The 20437-nt window shown below is 40.2% G+C and overlaps 1 protein-coding gene across 10 annotated transcripts in view; it reads right to left on the bottom strand.

The window, feature by feature from the left end:
* The window catches only part of LOC108441182 (nuclear factor 1 X-type-like), a 167801-nt gene that overhangs the window by 87012 nt on the left and 60352 nt on the right, over positions 1–20437 (bottom strand). For all 10 annotated transcript variants that reach the window (XM_037543818.1, XM_037543816.1, XM_037543814.1 and 7 more), the window contains one exon: positions 19890–20421. In XM_037543818.1, the coding sequence (XP_037399715.1) occupies positions 19890–20421 (532 nt within the window). The remainder of the gene's footprint in view (positions 1–19889; positions 20422–20437) is intronic.

The raw sequence follows: 20437 nt of genomic DNA, 5'->3' as shown, positions 1-20437 counted from the left end.
GTTATGATTTAAAATGTTAGAGTCTGCACTTTACATTATAAACTACATTTACATTACAGTATTTCTCTGCTTGTTTCAGTAAGCAAGTGAGAAATAATTCATTTCAAATTACAATGGAAATATAAGTTAAAAATACACTTAGAAAAAATTGTAAGGGTTCAAAATAAAAGTTTCAGTTTGGACATTTTGTAAACCACAGTGTCAATGAGGTTACTTCCATCCCAACCCCACTTTTACACCAGAACCTTTAAGAAAAGTTAAAATAAACACAGGTCAAATGTTGAGAAATGGTAGGGCCTAGAGCTTCAGTGCGTTCTGTAGCCAGAGGAGCATCAGGGATTTGAGGTTTGGGTTTGTTTAGGTGATGAACGCGAGCCAAAGAATTAAAGAAACACAAATAAACCAAGACATACAGAAGAGTTCCATGTGTTTCTACGTTTGTGTGTGCGTGTGTGTGTGTGTGTGTGTGTGTGTGTGTGTGTGTGTGCGTGTGTAAGAATCAGTCAGTTGGTTAGATCAAGCCCAAAACAAATACTAGCCAGACACTGAGCAGGAAAAGAAATCATGTTCTTTCCACAAACACACACAGACAGACAGAGAGAGAGAGAGAGAGAGAGTGAGAGAGAGAGAGAGAGAGAGAGAGAGAGAGAGAGCACTAGCAATATGTAAGGACAGAGAAGGCAAAAAGACTGAGAAAACGAAAGAAAAAAGAGAAAGAAAGAGAGAGGGACAGATAAAGAGAGAGAGTGAGAAAGGTGGTGGAGAAAGAACAGAGAGCTAGACAGAGATAGAGAGAAAAAAGAGAGACGGAAAAAGATACAGAACAGAGAGAGAGAGAGAGAGAGAGAGAGAAAGAGATGGAGAGAAAGTGAGAAAGAGAAAAAGAGAGAGAAAAAGACTGCAAAAGAAGTGTAAAGAGAAAGAAGGCAGGAAGACTGAGAAACAGAAAGAAAAAGGAGAGGAAGATAGAGTGAGAAAGAAAGAAAGAGAAGAGAAAGAGAGAGAGAGAGAGAGAGAGAGAGAGAGAGAGAGAGAGAGAGAGAGAGAGATTGATGGAAGGCACAGAGGTGATTTCAGTGCCATCAGCAGGATGCGACAGTATGCATGCAGAGTTCAACAAAAAGAAAAAAAAAAGCAAAATAAAAACAAAAGAAAACGTGGGCTGGCGGCTGGGGAACCGGCCCTGTTAACCAGAAGGTCGCCGGTTCCATCCTCAGAGCTAACAGCATGTGACTGAGGTGTCCTTGGACAAGGCAACTAATCCCAAACTGCTCCCCGGGCACTGCGGATTGGGCTGCCCACCGCTCCGGGCAAGTGTGCTCACTGCCCCCTAGTGTGTGTGTGTGTGTGTGTGTGTGTGTGTGTGCTCACTAGTGTGTATGTGGTGATTCACTTCACGGATGGGTTAAATGCGGAGGTGAAATTTCCCCGTTGTGGGACTAATAAGGGTCACTTAATCAAAAAAATAATTAATCAATTAATTAATTAACAACATTGCAGCATTACAGTCAACGCTGTGGGTCTAAAACACACACACACTCTGCTGTAATGTGTGTATCAGTGTAATACGTTCTCTGTGCCAAGGCAAAGACTGAGTCTAAAAATGTCTGTGTATTTTATAAGTAAGTCTTAAACATCACCTGCTCCACATGTGACCTGTGTATGTGTGTGTGTGTGTGTGTGTGTGTGTGTGTGAGAGCCACTGGAGGAACAACTAAATATCAACAAACAAAATCATATTTGAAAATGTTTGAGCTCCATTCATACCCTACCAGCACATACATCTGTACTGAAGACATCACAATTAGAGACATTATAAAATGGGCTACTTTTTAAAGCTCTGTTTTCAATGCTCTATATTTAAGATAAGCATGTGAAAGTAGTAACATGAGCAACACTGTTATATTGCCATGACCTACTGTCATCAAATTATTAATACGTGCTTTCATAGTGACACGAATTGTGTCCCGAGGGTACACACTCAAAATAATCACAGTGCCTCCAACAGTGAAGGCAGCATGGAGCTTCTTTTATACAGTGATAGAAAACACAGTCGCTCACAGAAAGCTCCAGTTCCATAGGCTGATCCATTTTACTACCACCAATGTGGTATATATATATAATTATTTTAATCCCTGTTGTCATTTACATTGTACATAAATTTCATGATGAACAGAACAAAACAAACATATGTCTGGTTCCATTGACTTACATTAAAAGTACAGTAGGACAGTTTTTTCTTCTCCTGTAAAGTTACCATTTTAGAGATACAAGATTTTGTTCTGGCAGCAGTGATGTATATGTATATATGTGTGTGTGTGTGTGTGTGTGTGTGTGTGTGTGTAAGAAGCAGGAAAATGAGATCTGTATGTATGATGAATGTATTGCTGCCAAGACGTGAGGTATGATGAGGTTAAAAAGAGAGAGACCCAGAGGGGTCGAGCGTGCTTCACCAATCCAGTTCATGTGCCTGAATATTCATTTCACAAGAATTTGTAGCTCAAAATAACAGTATTTTATATACAGTAAGCTCTGTCTCTCTCTCTCTCTCTCTCTCCCTCTCTCTTTCGTGTAGGAGTACAATCTGGGCGCAACGCCATGCTGCATAGATCTTAGTGTAACACAGAAATCCTTCCCCACTCACTATCTCTCTCTTCATAAACTCTATATCTCTCTTTTTCTTTCTTTCCTTCTCTTTCTCTATCTCTCTTCTATCTTTCCGAACCATCTCTCTGTCTCTTTGCAATGCAATACTTTGGCCGCTTGTCTCTCCCAACACCTTTTCCAGGACACGGCATCCATGTCAACAGCCGAGTTCCACCGTCTCCATGACGACCGACATTGCCCCTTCATAGCACGTTGGATACAGCCCAAGCAAGGTTTACTGGGACACCACTTGGTCGCCATGGCACCAGCCTAAATCAAAGACAATAATGGACAAGGAATGGGGTTGTGGGGGCGGAGCTGCTGAGCACATGCTTATTTGTTGGTGTCTTTTTGTTGTTGATTTGCCGGAATGATCCTCACCAGCTTATTACTAATTGAGAAGTTCTACAATTTTCTTTTCCAAACATGAAATAATCTTGGAATTTCTAAGACTGTACTGGTGCTGAGATATTCAGTCCTACTTTCTACACTTACAGTGCACTGCTTTTAAAAGAAATTACAATGATTACTAAAAACATAAAACATATGTGAGGGACGGGTGTTTCATGTGGGAAGATAGATTATCCACAAAGAGATTTTTCTCATTTTGTACAGAAACAAACACACATATAAAAACAAGGCTTAAATGGTTTGAATTCTCTTTGAACTACAGTTTAACACATTTTTTTGGAAAGAATTAAAAAACATCTTTTAAGCAACAGGGAATAGTGAGGAATCGTAAAATCAATTAATCTTTGAAAGCATGCCGCTCTGTGATTATCTCTTGTGACAGTAAAATGGTTTAGCCCAGTGCTGCGTCTGTAAACGAGATAAAAAAGCTGCTGAAGTTGAATCAACTGTCCTTCATCCAAACCATTTACTGAATTTACACTCACTGAAGGCGTGATTGGAGGAATTAGCGGCTAGTTTGCACCCAAGTCCCACTGGCAAACCGGTGTGTACCCACGCGCACACACACACACACACACACACACACACACACACACACACACACACACACACACACTGACACACACACACTGACACATACTCTGTGATAAACTGGTACTATCATCTGGACTCAGTATCACTGACCGTGCATGCCATACTATCCTGTCAGGGCAACCAGAGACCAGACAACACACACACACACACACACACACACACACACACACACACACACACACACACATACATGCAGACATAAACACTCATTTAACCCCCCAGATTTAGAAAAAAGTGTTTTTGTTACTGTACCTTTAAGAAGGATGTATGCAAATACAACCGAGCTGACTGGCTGCTTCTGTATTGTGACTCTTTCCAAAAGCAGTCCAGGCTGAAAACACTCTTTGTAACTTCAATATGAATGGGTGGGGCTAAGCTACAGTGAGCTGAATAGGTGGATTTATACCATCACAAGAACAATGAATGCAAAATGATCTATTTCTGCAACTTAGCATCCATATCTGGACTGTACATATAGGAGAGTGAATGCTTCATTCTGAAACCTTATCTAGGTTTAGATCAACAGCAAACTGCTATTTTTATATTTTTATAGTAAAAAATATGGATTTCCATGATATAAGCTCTTTAAGAATTAGTGGCCAAAATGTCTTGATCATATACACACTGTAAAAAAACAAACTCCAAAGCAAGTGGCCAACCTACAGTGGAATCCTGCCACGGTCAACCTCTGCATACGTAACAGCCGTCTTTGTATGTTAGGTCATTATGCTGGTTATCCACAAGGAGCTTCTCTTGTATGTAAACAAAAACACACACAATCACTTTGTTTAAACACACACAAGGCTTTCTGTCTCACACACTTGCAGCCACACTATCTCCTTTCACTCTAATTCTCATGTACCCTCCACCTGCCTCTTTCTTTCCTTCTCTTTCCCTGCATCACCCTGTTATCTATGTAAACAAATAGGCTCTCCTTTCCTTGAGGGTGGTGTGTGTGTGTGTTTGTGTGTGTGTGTGTTGGGGGGGGACGTTGTTTTTTTGTTTCAAAAAGAGAAAAGATGCTGCCCCTGTAACTACGAGCAACGCTCTGTGAAGCTGTGACTTGTTAACCATTATTACTGAGAAAATCACACGCACAGATATACATTTTTATAAGCACATATTTGAAACAATAACAGGTCCCATATGTGTGTATAAACGTATCTATACGTAATAAGAATTTACTAAAGCGTAACTTTAAACCTAACCTGAATCTTAACCTCAGTAACCAAAAAAGAACGGATTTTTGAGTTTCAGTGAAAGAAAAATAAACTGTAAAAGCAATTTACAAAGTCAGGATCATTTTGCTGGCCCTTTAAATCAGCCCTGTTTATCTCTGGTTTTACAACAAAGTCAACATTTTCATACTAAAAATCCACAAGAACGAACACACACTCTTCAGCATCCCCAACCCTCTCATCCCCTGTTCTTTTCCTCCACCTCCTCCTCCTCCTCCTCGTCATCTTCGCTGTGTTTTTCACACAGAGCCTAGTGGCCTACATCCACGTCCAAACTCTCTTCCCAGCCTGTTTCTTCACACCGACGCCAGCCAGCACTGATTCTCTCTCTGTCTTTCTGTTGTTTCTGTTCTCCTGTTGTCTGTGACTACACACACACTCACACACACACAGAGTCCCCTTCAGCATACGCCTTCTCTCCTTTCACATGCTGTAAGATACACCAGAAAGGATTACTTCATCATGCCTCTTCCTCTTATCCTGCTCTTAAATGAGAATGGTTTGTGTGTGTGTGTGTGTGTGTGTTTCTGTGTGTTTATGTGTGTGTGGGAGCGGTCCTAACTCTGTTTTGGATACATACCATGACTATGATGGGCCATATATATAATACATATATAAATTTCTGCTACAACCCCAAATATACTCTAACAGTATGTTCGAGCTAAGCTAATGGCGATTCACATGGTCGCTGGCCCTTCCAGACAAAACATAGACCTCTGAAGCTTGCAAATTTTTTAATTTGTTTAATTTTGAGCTGTTAATCGGTAGCGGCTTCACTGTAACTTCAGTATAAAGAGCCCTGGCTAGAAGCTGCTGCCACTATTTTCCATTTCTAACAACTGACTGAAACCCACTGGTCAGGCTACCATTTGTAGTCACAGTCAGAGACACATCTAGGACTTCCAGAAGGCCTAGAGCAATGTTTTTTTTTCTTCTCCACAAAGTTGATCCCACCCATTGGAAACCAAATTGCACTTGGTTAATTCCACCGTCACTTCCTAATTATGTTAGTGGTCAATCTCACATCCTTGATGATTTTATTATATAAAACAGACTAAACTGATACGTATATATTTTTTTTAATCTCATACAAATAATTAGGCCTTCTTTGAAGGCCTAGAAAGCCTGGAGGGTCTCCCACTTGTAATACTTATGCACCTTAAAAATAAACCTCTGCGTGTGTTTGAGGCACTCCTTCCAATATCTTGATCCCTGTTTTTCAAATTTTAAAACAAACATTTCAACTAATAGATATATCAGAAATATGCAGAAACATCACTCATTCAAACATGGTGATGAGCCTAATGATGAAAGGTCAAGTTAGAAGCCACCTATTAGCATAATATAACAACAAATAATAATATAATATGAAATATAGCAACAGTAGTATTACTCATAAAAGTGTTCCTTTAAAAGTTCATTTGGGCATATGTGAAAAGGACAAACACAGCTACCCCTAGTTAACATCATGACAAGACATTAAAACACAACATTCCTCAACACTGAGGCTTATCTCCAGACAAGAATGCAACCCAGCCTCCCTCTGCTTGGATTATTAAAGAAAAAAATCTGATTACTCTCTTAACCCATAAAAGCATACCACAATAAATATTCTACTATTTTCTAATACTGTACTGTGTAATTTGTTTTACTGAAAATAAAACAGTTTTCCACTGTTACTCATGGTAATGGATTGATCTATGCTGGGTATATGTGTATAAAGTACATTAAACGTCCAAAAGTGTCCAGAAGTCTATTGTGTTCTGAATTCAATAACTTTCAGGTGCACCAATTACTGACACAAGCATTCAATTTCGCATACATAGTTCACATAATTTCCACATCCAAGGTCACCATGCCCAATGCCAAGCACTGGCTGGAGAGGTGAAGCCCACCCCCCCGCCCCCAAACTTTTGGACAAACAGAATCATCCAGACAGGGATTACACCTATTCTTAGACAGAACTGCAGTGCCAGTTTAAATCACCACTGAAAATTCATTTTAGTCTTGGTTTAAGCCCAATCTGGGTCTGACTGGGAAACTGGCCCATATATTTCTTAAAGGTTAAAATATATATATATATATATTTTTAAGGATTAATGGATTTCTCAAAGATACAGTCCTCTAAAAAAAGAAGCTTTAGCGATAAGCAGTCTTTGTAAGTGACCTAATAGAGAATAATTACAGCTAAGGGTGCTGAGATGAATCTACAGTCCTGCTGATAAAATACACTACTGCTCAATGGGTGCCATGCTTGGAAACCTTCAGTGTGAGGAGAGAGGGAGCAAGAGTGAAGAGAGAGGGTCAGAGAAAGTAAGAGAAACGAGGGAATGAAAGTGTGAGAGTGAGAATTAGAAACCTGAATCGTCTGTAAAAGCAGCAAAGAGAAAAGTGGGAAATGATTTTCTTGACACATTGTTACATTTCTGCCCATGTTTAACAGCCTTAATTGTTGCGTCAGAAAGACTCGGCCACATCGTAGCAGCGAGGGTGAGGCTGGGGTTGAGCCCCCTGAGAAAGAGAAGGAGAATGGGGTGAAAAGAAAAAAAGCGGGAGCGAAAGAAAGGATCAGAGGGAGAGAGGTTGGCAGAGATGAGCTTCTGGCACCTTCTACACAGAGCGTATGGTGATGGGTGCCAAAAAATGGTAGACTAGGCTGCATTCGTTTTCCACCCTCTCTCTCTCTCTCTCTCTCTCTCTCTCTCTCTCTCTCTCCGTCTCTCTCTCTGTCTCTCTCTCCGTCTCTCTCTCTCTCGCTCTCTCTCTCTCTCTCCGTCTCTCTCTCTCTGCCTCTCTCTCCGTCTCTCTCTCTCTCTCTCTCTCTCTCTCTCTCTCTGTCCTCCTTGCCCCCTGCTCTTGCTACAGCAGTCTTTACTAATATACTGTACTCTGAAAAAGGGATGCACTGAATTTATGGTATTCAAATGCATTACATCAACACAGTTACTGATGTCAGATAAATGTCAGTTAACCAAAGAACAAAGTTGTATTGATGTAATAAACTTTATTTTGTTAAATTAAGATATAGATTTGAATCAAGTTATTTCAGTGCATCTTTTCTTCAGTGTGTAGTCTAATGAGCTCAGTCTACAAGCCTCCAAACATCAACTAGGAAAAAGTATAGCATTTATAGCTTTGGTATGGTAGACAAGTACGTATGTGTGTGTGGGAGAGGGAACATCTAATGGTTGTGTGTCAGACTGTAATTGCTCTTAAGTAGAATAGACTGCCTGGTATTTGTGTTTCAGTGATAGTATGAGGACATAATTACCAGATGTGTGTGTGGAAGTATGTGTGTGTCCTGTGAGGGTGTTTGTTTATGAGGCAGACAATTTTACTTGAACTGATAGAGATGTGAAAGACAGTACTACTTTCTCAACACCTCCTATCTCTCGCTTCAATCATTATATTATATTATATTATATTATATTATATTATATTATATTATATTATATTATATTATATTATATTATTGCTTTCGTCAGACCAAAACCTCCCATCTCTATTTTGTTTTTGTTTATGTCAGTTTTTAACATAATTTACATAAAGTTTTAACATAAAAATACCTACTGTCCTTTACATTGTGTGCAAATCTCGAGATTAATAGAACAAAAGAAACAGCCCAAAATGACCTGGAAAAATGTCTGGTTCCATTGACTTACATTAAAAGCGGAGTGTGTTTTTTCCTTCTCCTGTAAAGTTACCATTTTGGAGATACAAGGTTTTTGTCTGATAGCAGCGTTATATTACATTTTATTAGAATTATTGATCATATTCTATAATTTCCTTGTATTTTATTTCCCCCCAGAGGTCAGGTCATGATGTCTTTGTTCTTTTACGTTCCAAAAATTCTTGGAATCGTTAATTAGAATTATCATTATTCATCTTTATCCTTTAGAATTATATTGGCTATTATTCTTACTTCGCCTTTACGACTAATACACAGTCACATGCAATACATACAACTGACCACCCAATTTAATGTCAAATTACACATTGATTTTCTATACAAGTTAACATACCACCTATATGTCCAACCCTAAATGTAGCATTTTCTGCTAAGTTTGTTGTCTGTAAAAGATTTGTACTTATTTTCACTTAGAAAATCAATTAAACATCTTTGGACCGGGGATGCCCCAACTTTCATATGACTGCATACATAACCTCTGGTCTGATTGGCTGCCTTGTAATATGCCTCAAAAAGAGTCAAGGCGAAAAACATCCCCTTAAATTTCAGTGTGCTTAGGTGAAGCTAAACTGCAGTAAAATGGAAAGGAGGACATATGAAAATTAATTTATTTCCAAGACGTTACAATATTTAACAGTGTTTACATGCCATGTCCAACTCTTCTTTTCTTCTTCTTCTTCTTCTTCTTCTTTCGGCTGCTCCATTTAGGGGTCGCCACAGCGGATCATCTGCCTCCATCTTGCCCTATCCACTGCCTCCTCTACTTTTACACCAACCATCTCCATGTCCACCTTCACTACATCCATAAACCTTCTCTGAGGTCTACCTCTTCTCCTTCTACCCGGCAGCTCCACCTCCAACATTCTTTGCCCAATATATCCACTATTCCTCCTCAACACATGTCCAAACCATCTCAACCTGGCCTCTCTGGCTTTATCTCCAACTGCTCCACCTTCACTGTCCCTCTGATCTGTATTCCGTATTGTCTCTACTGACCTTCATTCCTCTCCTCTCCAGTGCAAACCTCCACCTCTCCAGATTCTCTTCCACCTGCTCTCTACTCTCACCACAGATTACAATGTAACTGCAAACATCATGGTCCATGGAGCCTCCTGCCTGACCTCATCTGTCAACATGTTCATCACCATTGCAAACAAGAAGGGGCTCAAAGCTGATCCCTGATGTAACCCCACCTTCACCTTGAAACCATTTGTCACTCCAACTGCACACCTCACCACTGTCTCACTATCCTCATACATGTCCTGCACCACCCTAACATACTTTTCAGCTACACCTGACTTCCTCATACAGTACCACAGTTCCTCTCTTGGCACCCTATCATATGCCTTCTCTAGATCCACAAGACACAATGTAGCTCCTTCTGACCTTCTCTGTACTTCTCTACCAACACTCTCAACGCAAACATTGCATCTGTGGTGCTCTTTCTGGGCATGAAACCAAACTGCTGCTCACTGATCTGGACCTCTCGCCTTAGCCTTGCTTCAACAACTCTTTCCCATACTTTCATGGTGTGGCTCATCAACTTTATACCTCTGTAGTTACTGCAGCTCTGCACATCACCCTTGTTCTCAAAAATGGGGTCCAACTCTTGTTTTATTGTCATAAAACAAAGTAAATTCCTTTTCCACATTATCATCCCTTTAATGCAGGATACTATCTACGTATATGTCAACTCGTCAATAAAATAAAACAATATGCTGAATTTATCCTTTGAGCCCTGGACTTAATGCTCTGTCATTAATCTCAGGACTTACTATTCAGTAGCTACAGTGAAACAGTAATACAATGTAGTTAAGAGAGTGAGGAACTGAACGGTATGCCTGCATGCAGGCCCAGAAAGTATATATATATATATATATATATATATATATATATATATATATATATATATATATATATACATATATATATATATATATATATATATACACAACAATGCTCTTCACCCCCCCCAAGCGCCCCCTTCCCCCGCCCCCAACCATCTCTACGTGCATAAGTTTTTTCCCAGCTTCATATTTTCCTCATAAAGTTTGAAAACCTCACTACTGTTTATGTTCTTGGCATCTGGTGTAAAGCATTCACAGGTTTTACAGTCCTTTGTTTGCACTTTCTCAAACCTATAAAATGCAGTCAGTTAGGCAAAGCAGCGTGAACATGCAAGTCTGGATTAAATAGATGAAATAAAAGGTAAAACAACGAACACACACATTAAATAGAAGTGACTGTAGACAGGAACAAACTGCAGTACTTTAATACCACCTAGCTAATGTAAGCCTGAACACCTAAAGAAATAAATTACATTTAAGATTCAGTTAAATGCATCGACTGCCTGCAATTAAAAATACCAAACAAAACAAACTGATGAAATAAAGAACACTTTGAAAGGTGACTTCAGCTGCTAAAATCACACCTTTATTTTACTTTCTTTGTGGTTCTGAGAGAAAGAAAAGTGGCCTAAAACTACCAGCAAAGATCAAGCAGACCCACCAGAGAGTCACAACTGAGAGGAATCCAAAACACATTAAACTGGTGGAGAATCGTTTTACTTCTAATCAGCAGTTTTTCACTGCTCCGGTCTCTACAAGCACTTCGGCAAGAAAGAAAGAGTGAGAGGGAGAGAGACAATGAAAGAAAGAAAAAGAAAGAAAGAAAGAAAGAAAGAAAGAAAGAAAGAAAGAAAGAGTGTGAATGAGTGAGAGGGAGTGAGAGACAGTGAAAAAAGAAAGAATGAAAGAAATGAGAGACCGTGAAAAATGAATAAAGAAAGAAAGAAAGAAAGAAAAAACAAAGAAAGAGTGAGTGAGAGGGAGAGAGACAAGAGAAAGAAAGAGAAAGAAAGAAGAAAGAAAGAGTGAGAGACTGAGAGATAGTAAAAGAAAGAAAAAAAAGAAAACTGTGAGAGGGAGCAAGAGACAGTGAAAGAAAGAAAAAAAAGAAAGAGAAAAAAAAGAAGAGTGAGTGGGAGTGAGAGCCTGAGAAAAGAAAAAAGAAAGAAAGAAAGAAGGAAAGAAAGAAAGATGGAGAAAGGGGAGGAAGAAAGAAAGGTAGAAAGCGAGGAAAGAAAAAGGGAGAGAAAGAAGATGGAGAGACAAAGAAAGAGGGCACTTGGAGGAGTAGAGGAGAGGAAAGGGAATGAAAAAGTGTTAAATACACTGGCAGGGAGGGAGTGAATGACGCCGAGGCTAGAATAATCTCTTTAGCAGCCGAGCTCACGCCAAAACCCCTCTGCATCACAACAAAGACCCCGACCCATCTCAACACTGAACATCAGCTAAACGCTGTTATATATGTCCCCCTCTAAAGCTTCAGTCCTTTAGCACAACTATATATGTTATATGTTTGAAATAAGCTGCACAACATATCATATATCACCCTTTATTGTTAGCGTTTACAATGCTGATGGCGCAAAAAGCTGCAAAGCGCAAACAAACCTTTTAATTTATGACATATCTTCTCTTCGAGTGCTGCATCTCGACCAACCACAGATGATCCAGATGAGTTTATGTAGGTATAAGACACAGTGACGCAGTACAATAAACAGAGAAATAGCGAAGGCTGATTTTCCCAATGTCTGTGATTCACTAATGTGTCTTTATCAAGTATGTCATGTTAAAGATTTGATATGCACCACATCCAGGCTTCAGTAATGGATTTTAATACATTTTAAGTTATATCCCAATAACAATATGCAGCTATACAATCATAAGAGTATTCTGTCCATACCATGCATCCTTAGTTCAAAGCCATTGTACTTGGTGTCGACCAGCGAAACTAGTTGAATAAGTGCCAATTTCATGGCAAATTCCTTCTCACTTTTTTGGAATAAAGGAGTTCGATGTGGTATGTGAAAACTATTCAAGCTTTAGAACCTTCTGTTTACTCTCCAGTTCATAGTCTAAACAGCAAAAACAGCCCTGTTTTTGTAATGTCACAGAAAATGTACATTAACACGTCATCACTGTCCAAAGAAAACCATGCATCTCTATTTGTGTTCCATTGTTTTTTTCTCTCCATCATTTCAATGCACCTGTCCTTCACATCCTGTGAAAATTTGATGAATGGACCAATAGAAATGCTCCAAAATCACTTGGAATAAAATCTCTTTACACTGACTTACATTAAAAGGTAAGAATTCGAATTTACAACCATTTGTCACTGTGTTTCCACTCTGTGAAATCAGACCTCTGCATTTAACCCATCCGTGCAGTGAAACACCCACATACATGCACGCTAGTGAACACACACACACACACACACACATTTGGGGGCAGTGAGCACACTTGCCTGGAGCAGTGGGCAGCCCTATCCACGGCGTCCGGGGAGCAATTGAGGGCTTCAGTCATGAGGGGATTGAACCGGCGACCTTCCGGTCACAGAGCTGGTTCCCTAACCTCCAGCCCACAACTGCCCCCAGAGAGTTTTTGCCTCCTCCTGTAAAGTTACTCTTTAGGGGATACTTGCTTTTCTTTAAACAGCGACGCTATATTTGTTCATTTAGCCTACAAATGTTTAGTCCCACCCGCTCAAACTGAAGTTATAAGGGGTGTTTCATCCTGGACTGCTTTTCACTCTGACTGCAAGGCACAATATAGGGCACCCAGTGAGAATAGATAATCTGCATATTGTCGCTGTCAAAAAAAAACAAGTATCTCCAAAATAGCAACATTACAGGAGAAGGCAAAACACTCTCACCTTTCAACGTAAGATAATGTAAAGAGCTTTTATTCCTACAGTTTTAAAGCATTTCTATTGTTTCATTCATACAGCATTGAAATGATGTAGAAAACAGAAAGTCAACAAAAATGGAGATACATGTTCTTGTTGGACAGCAACGATATCTGTTTAATTCTCAGGAATAAAGCGAAGAAAAACAAAGATTGTGAAAAATGAATTATGACTGGTTCCTATCCACATAAACGTCATAAGTGGAGAAAAATAAAGCAGCAGAAAAATGCAGAATAATGCGCTTTAGTGTCGGTGTGTGAACTTTTCACACGGATCTTTTTCACCAGGAATTTCCTGGGAAATTGAACGGCACTAACGAGAACGGTAAAGACACGACCATTAAAAAAAAAAAAACAACACTTAAGGGGAGCTATTCATGGCTTCACTCACGCTGTGAAACCCAACCTCTGTGTGTGCGTGTGTGTTTGTATCAGTTTCAGATGCCGGTCGCACTTCTCGCTGACATGAAATGGAAACGACTCTCCTGTCGTGTCGCTGTCTGTGCTGCTCCGAGTGTTTTTGTGTACAAGCGTGTGTGTTTGGGCGAGCTGTTTGGATCCCCAGCAGGGTGCAGAGCTGCTGCTCCAGGCTTACAATGCGATCCACAGCCAGAGAACAGAAATCTATTCTGCCTCTCTTTTTGCCTTTGTTGCTCTCTTTTCCAAGCTTTTTTGCCATTAATTCTGTGACATCTCTGATCTCCTTTCAAAGAGGTGATGAAATAAAATTTAAGCTGCAGGATGATGCGTTTCTGAGTGTGTGTGTGTGTGCATTTGTTCACATTTGTACATTTACAGAGCAAAATGTTCCACATGTAGACCCTTACATGCAGCATATATAAAACAAGCAGTCTCATGTACGTGCTTAGAGATACTATATATGGGAGACATTCGCTACATATAGGTATTTACATAAACACGACTGGGCAAAAGTATTAAGCACATGGGCAGTCAGCTTTTTACTCATGAAACACTAACACGAGGACAAACACAGAACATTAATACAGTAAGATTTTCTGCACGTGTCTATTACAAACCTCTCCCTGTGGCCACTCGGTACTATTTGTAATTCTCATCCAACACCTACTTTGGTTAATTAATATTTCCTCCAGTATTAATGAACCGAATCAGGTGTGCTGGTGATGACATCACTGTGATGGCGGGAGGCATCGAGGAGAAATCTGGACACTTTGTTCTTCAATTTGACTGATAACATCACAACTACTTTTTTAAAAACAAGACATTCTTGCTCATTTTTACTGAATTAATTATTGTTTTCATTTATTCATGTATTGTTAATATGAAACATTTGATTACATATAGCTACTTATATATAAGACATAAGGGCCATTTTGTTTATATATATATATATATATATATATATATATATATATATATATATACTCTGAATGTAACTCAATGGAACAAGACGTTTTCCCAAGTAATTCCTGGCTGTTACTTTACACACAGTGTAAACGGCAATAGGGCAATAAAGCTCCAGCACTCTCACTTTGTCATCTCTGTCTCTCTGTCTCTCTCTCTCTCTCTCTCTCTCTCTCTCATTATTCTTTGAACCATATTAGTGCATATATAACGCAATCATACACTAATACACTGTGTGGGTGTTTGTTCTGGGCACACTGGCCACTGATCATTTGTGTGGGGGATGAAAAAAACTCTAAAACCACAAATCACTCAAGCACTGCTGGTACGAATGTATCATTTCTTTGAACATCAGATATTCTTTGCTGAGCTCTTTCAAAGTGCAGCAATGTAGAAACGAGCTGTTCTCTCGTTCAATCGAGTTTCTCTAATTCGTTTTCCTGTCTGTATACTGTAATTTCTTTCTCTCTCTGTCTCTCTCTCTCTCTCTCTCTCTCTCGCGCTCCCCCTGGGCTTTACAGCGTTCCAAAATCCGGTTTTGGCACCGCTCGGAACAGTCGAAGAGCAGCGGAGGAAAAATCCTAAAATGGCCGAAGCCGCACATTTCACACCTCCTCAACAGTGTGACTTCAAATTTCCTGTGCGGCAGATTTAACAAGAAGCATGTTTAAAATACAGTTTAATAATAACGATAAATCATCAGTAATAAAAGGTGCACCTTTCCAAAAATGACTGAAAGCCTGGATATAACAGGACTAATTTGGTCCAAAACTGGTTCATGTCTCATTTAAAGAATGACTCTGCCTGCCTGCTTTCAACAAACGCCTCAAACAGCACAGTGAGTACCTGACGGCCTGCAAATGTAATATTTTGATTAAGTGATAACACTTGAAACTGTATTCAGCTGAAAAAAAAAAGACTCCTTAAATGGCCACGAGCCACCGGTGGGCCCAAAGTGCTGTTACACACCTCTACAACCACAGAATAACACAGCCAGTTTTCACTGAAGTCCCTGTAATTGCTGAGTAATAAAGCTTAGTATGCAATAAGACTGGATTTAAAAATAATAAGATTTGTTCTCATCTCCAAAACATAAAGACCTCTCTAACATACTGGACCTTTTAACCCAATAATGCCCATGTCTGAACTGCTCTCCAGGCAGAAGTCTAAACAAATGATCAGATCGATCAAACGATATAAGGAACAAAACAAGTTTTATTACTTTAGTTATCAGATTAAATTCAGTCTTTTGGTCATGTGACTACTGATTTTTAACAAATCAAGGCTCACTCTGATCTTACAGCAACTTCAGTCTAGCAAATCTATACCTGCACATACAGACTCACGTTTTGCACATCTTCTATCCATATCTTGAATAATCTGAACTCTGCGTGTGTGTGTGTGTGTGTGTATGTGTGTGTGTGTGTGTGTGTGTGTGTATTCTCTGACACCCTTTCACATCTTATTTTACGTTAACTGGTTTGGTTTTGTCTGTGATTTTAGACTGAATGTGAAAAAAGGGAACTATGGTGAAGAAGGCAAAGAGCAAGGATTAGGATGAAAACAAATAAAGAAAAAGTGCCTTTTTGGGGAGAAAGAAAAGAGTGCAGCGTTAAAATTGGAGAGCGAGGCCGAATGAGCTGCCGCCACAGCAGTGTGCACTCATAAAACACACACACACACACACACACAAAGCTGGAGTAAGAAGCATCTTCCCACACCAAAGGCGCTGAGGTTGTGCCAACCAGAACAATTGCAGTCACAGCTCCCTGTCGCTATCTTTCTCTCTCTTTCTCTTTATCGTTCTCTCTCTCTCTCTCTCTTTCTCTCTCGCTGGCACACAAAAGACGCTGAGGGGCGCTCGCTGTGCGAGACTGACAATGAAGGCCGCGTTTAGCGGCGCTAAACAAAATGTTTACAAAGGAAATAAACAATTGCGATGACAGAGAGCAGAGCCAACAAACAAACAAAAGTAACCGCGCCGTTCAGTATTCAAAAATGCACAAGTCACTCACTCGCCAACAAAAACAAAACAAAAAAACTCACGCTCATGCTTTCTTTTTTCCTCACCAGCTCTCAAAAACACATGTTCAGACAGTAAAGTATATAAAATGATGGATAAATAAAACGAAGCCACATGTGAATATTACTCTGGTTGTAGTTTATCAGGTGTTGAGCACAAAAACGAAGCACGGATGAAACAGATCGGAAAGCAGACGACTTATCAGGACTTCATGAAGAAAAAATAATGAAAACAATTAAAATAATCACACCCACACAGATACAGAATACAAGTGTGGCCTGCACAGCAAGGCCTGTCTCTGTGAGTGTGTGTGTGTGTGTGTGTGGCTGGTGTTGTGGAGTTGTTGGCACAGTGTGCAGGCAGGCCCTGGGGTCCCGCATGGCTGCCCGCGGGGTGCCAGCCTCGACCGCGGCTATTTGGAGGCCGATAAAAGCAGCGGGGGCGCGCTGGATTAGCCTGATAAGATAAGAGAGAGTGCGGTGGCGGCTAACATTCTGAACGGGCAGCACACCGGCCAGCTCTGCTGCCGGCTACCGAGAGAGAGCAAGAAACAGAGAGAGAGAGAGAGAGAGAGAGAGAGAGAGAGAGAGAGAGAGAGAGATTGGCAGGCATGGTATGGGCACCGCCGTGGGTAAGTGTTAAATGAAACCAGCCCGAAAGCTGAGCTGCTACAGTGTTTAAGTCGGACTCGAGCCGTACAGAACCACAATAATGGCTTAATGACACAGTCACAATGAGCTTATTGTCCTTCTCTATGTGCAATGATTAAGGCCCCGATTGTGATGCAAGGGCTCCAACTGAAAAAAAACACAATCCAACATTCTAGAATTCTCCAAAAAGCTCTCGACTGTTCGGGTTTCTTTTTGATTTGAGTTCTAAATTCAAATTTAATTTCAAATTCAATGCACAGAATTCCATTTCAGCACATTTGGAACAGAATAAAAAGTGTCACAATGAAAAGGTCCCCTGTGAAACGTGCACTATAATAACATCAGCTGTCACTCATTAACTATCATCTGACAGCACAACTGAACTGATTAAGAAACTTATGAGGGCTTTAAAGACATGAGAATATCAATTTTACTAACATTTCCATTTAGAGCTAATTAAAAACCATTCCTGGGTAAGGGCCTGTATTATATGATGGTTCTAATATGGTCTAGCATATCTTTTTTCTATTTAAAACTAATAGTATCGTTGGAGAGATGTTTACAATTGACAGATATTTCAAACCTGTATTGATGGAGTATTTACTGTACTCCAGAAGAACACAATGTCTAGGCTATGTTGGGTTATTGTGTCTTCCTTTAACACATTTCACTGCATTTGTAACAATAAAAAAAAACATTAGATTCAGCTGTAATGTGTATTAAGATGGATTTATATTTATTTCAATGTTTATATCAGCATCAGCAGATATGTACAGGCAGAATTTTGGAAGCTGGCATTGGCCCACACTCCCCATATCCGTGCAGTCCCCAAAAGTATGAATTCTCATAATGTATTATGAGAGAAAAAAAGGATGGAATCAGATTCACACAGTTACTGCCACATAGAGGATTTCAAACCAGCGACAGCACCAAAGCGGAGTTGGTCCCAGTCATAATGAGAGAGTGTATTTGGCCACCGAGAGTGTGTGTGTCCGTCTGCGCGTGTGTGTTGAGACAGTGTTTGGCGGTGAACGTGAGCGGTGATATTTGGCTGTGAACGTTTGAGACCACACCAGAGTCTACACACACATTTCCCAAACACACTGCCAATGAGATAGTGGGCCGCGACTGAGAGACTGGCCACTTACTACACACAACACAGCGCCATCACGCCAAGTACAACAGCATGCTCACTCACACACACACACACACACACACACACACACACACACACACACACATGCAGTTCATACTCAGAAAATCTCATTGAAAAACACACTGTCAGTAGTGTCTTTACTCCGGCTTGTGAGGCGCTCTGTTTTCATCATACTTAATCCCATAATAACAAAACTCCACCTGATTTTCTACACGATAATCCGTCTTACAGAATCTTCTCATTGTAAACCAGCAAAATTGCACGTTATTTTCAACTGAAATGAAAAATGAAGTAGTACACTGTGGTGTGCGCTGAGACTGGATATGGTCAGCGGGACAAAAAAAAAACTGACCAAAGCCATTCATGGGCACAGACACATGATCGCTGTCGCATCAAAACCTCAGTTGTTTTGTTCATTGTATTGTTTTCTTTCAACTTTGGTCTTTTCAAAATGGTAAACAGTACTTGGAATTAAATCTTTTTAAATAAAACCCATAAAATATTATTTTATTTATTTATTTATTTATTTATATTATTTCTCCTATAAATCAACCATTTCAGAGTTCTGAGGTACTGTTATGACAGCAGTTACATATCTACACGTGTCTGTGTGAATTTGTATATATGTATTTACAAAAGGAAATAAAAGCATCAGAGTTATAAATCAATTTTGACCTCATTTGACCTTAATTTTAACCTAGCGCTGGGCGATATATTGTCTATACAGGCAAACTATAATATTGACAAATCACGATATTGTTTTAGTAATATAATATAATATAATATAATATAATATAATATTAGAAAATGAGCAATATTTCCATTATATAATGGTCATAAAACAGCAGTGTCGCTGTTGCTGAGCAGTTTGTTTAGCTTTTTAATTCTATTGTACACATTTTACTAATTTCACTCATGGTAACCCGGAGCAGCAGGCCCAACGTTTTATTACATTCTTCTATAACCATAAGACTAGCTCAACCAGTTATACTGAAGTCCCTGTAATTACTGAATAATAAGCCTTAGTATGTTATAAGCCTGGGATTTAAAGGGTTTAAATCCATACATGTAAGTAAATAGTAGATTTCCTCTCTGTGAATGTTTGCTTAGCACTTGTAATCCTGTGTAAAGTTCCCTTCGGTGTAACCTGAAGAGAACAAAAACGGTCCAGTCAAACAAGCTGCATCAGGTTTTGTAAGACATTTATTTTAGGATGGGTTCATTAACTTTATAAATGGGATATAATTGGAAATATTGGGATACTGAGTTTTACAAATATCGCCCAGCCCTAATTTAACTGAACACGACAACTATCACTTGACAGACTAAGAACATTCAGTCATTCCTGCACTCACCTGGCGAGTGGACAAAGTAGGCCAGGTAGAGGTCCAGCTCTTTGACGGAGACGCCGATGTGGTGCGGCTGGACGCAGAGGGTGGGGTTGGAGCACTGAGGCGACTTCACCAGCCGCTCTCCGTCCGTGCTTTCCAGCGGGCTGCCCTTGAAGAGGATGACCATGACCAGGTCCAGCCTCCACACCTTGTCGGCCTGTCGGAGGCAGTCAATGCGCCTCATCTTGCCCTTCTGGTCCGGGTTGGAGAGGACGCAGCATGGCGGCTTTTTGCCCGTCACACTGAGCACAAAGTCCTCGCGGAACTCGGGCCGGATGTCCTTGCGGAGCTTGGCCAGCAGGCGCGAGGCCCACTTCTGCTTTATTTCAGGCTTTTCTCCCAAAAGCTCGTCTTTCACAGCACGCTCCTCGTCCTTGGACATGCGCTTCTCGTGCTTTTTGAAGTACTTGCGCTTGCGTGCCTGCAGGTTGAACCAGGTGTAGGAGAAGGCACGCACGTGCGGCAGGAGCGCCTCGATGAAGGGATGGAACTCATCCTGGAAGGAAGGGCAA

Source organism: Pygocentrus nattereri, chromosome 12 (genome assembly GCF_015220715.1).
Source record: "Pygocentrus nattereri isolate fPygNat1 chromosome 12, fPygNat1.pri, whole genome shotgun sequence".
NCBI lineage: Eukaryota > Metazoa > Chordata > Actinopteri > Characiformes > Serrasalmidae > Pygocentrus > Pygocentrus nattereri.
This window is presented reverse-complemented; position numbering and strand designations above follow the sequence as displayed.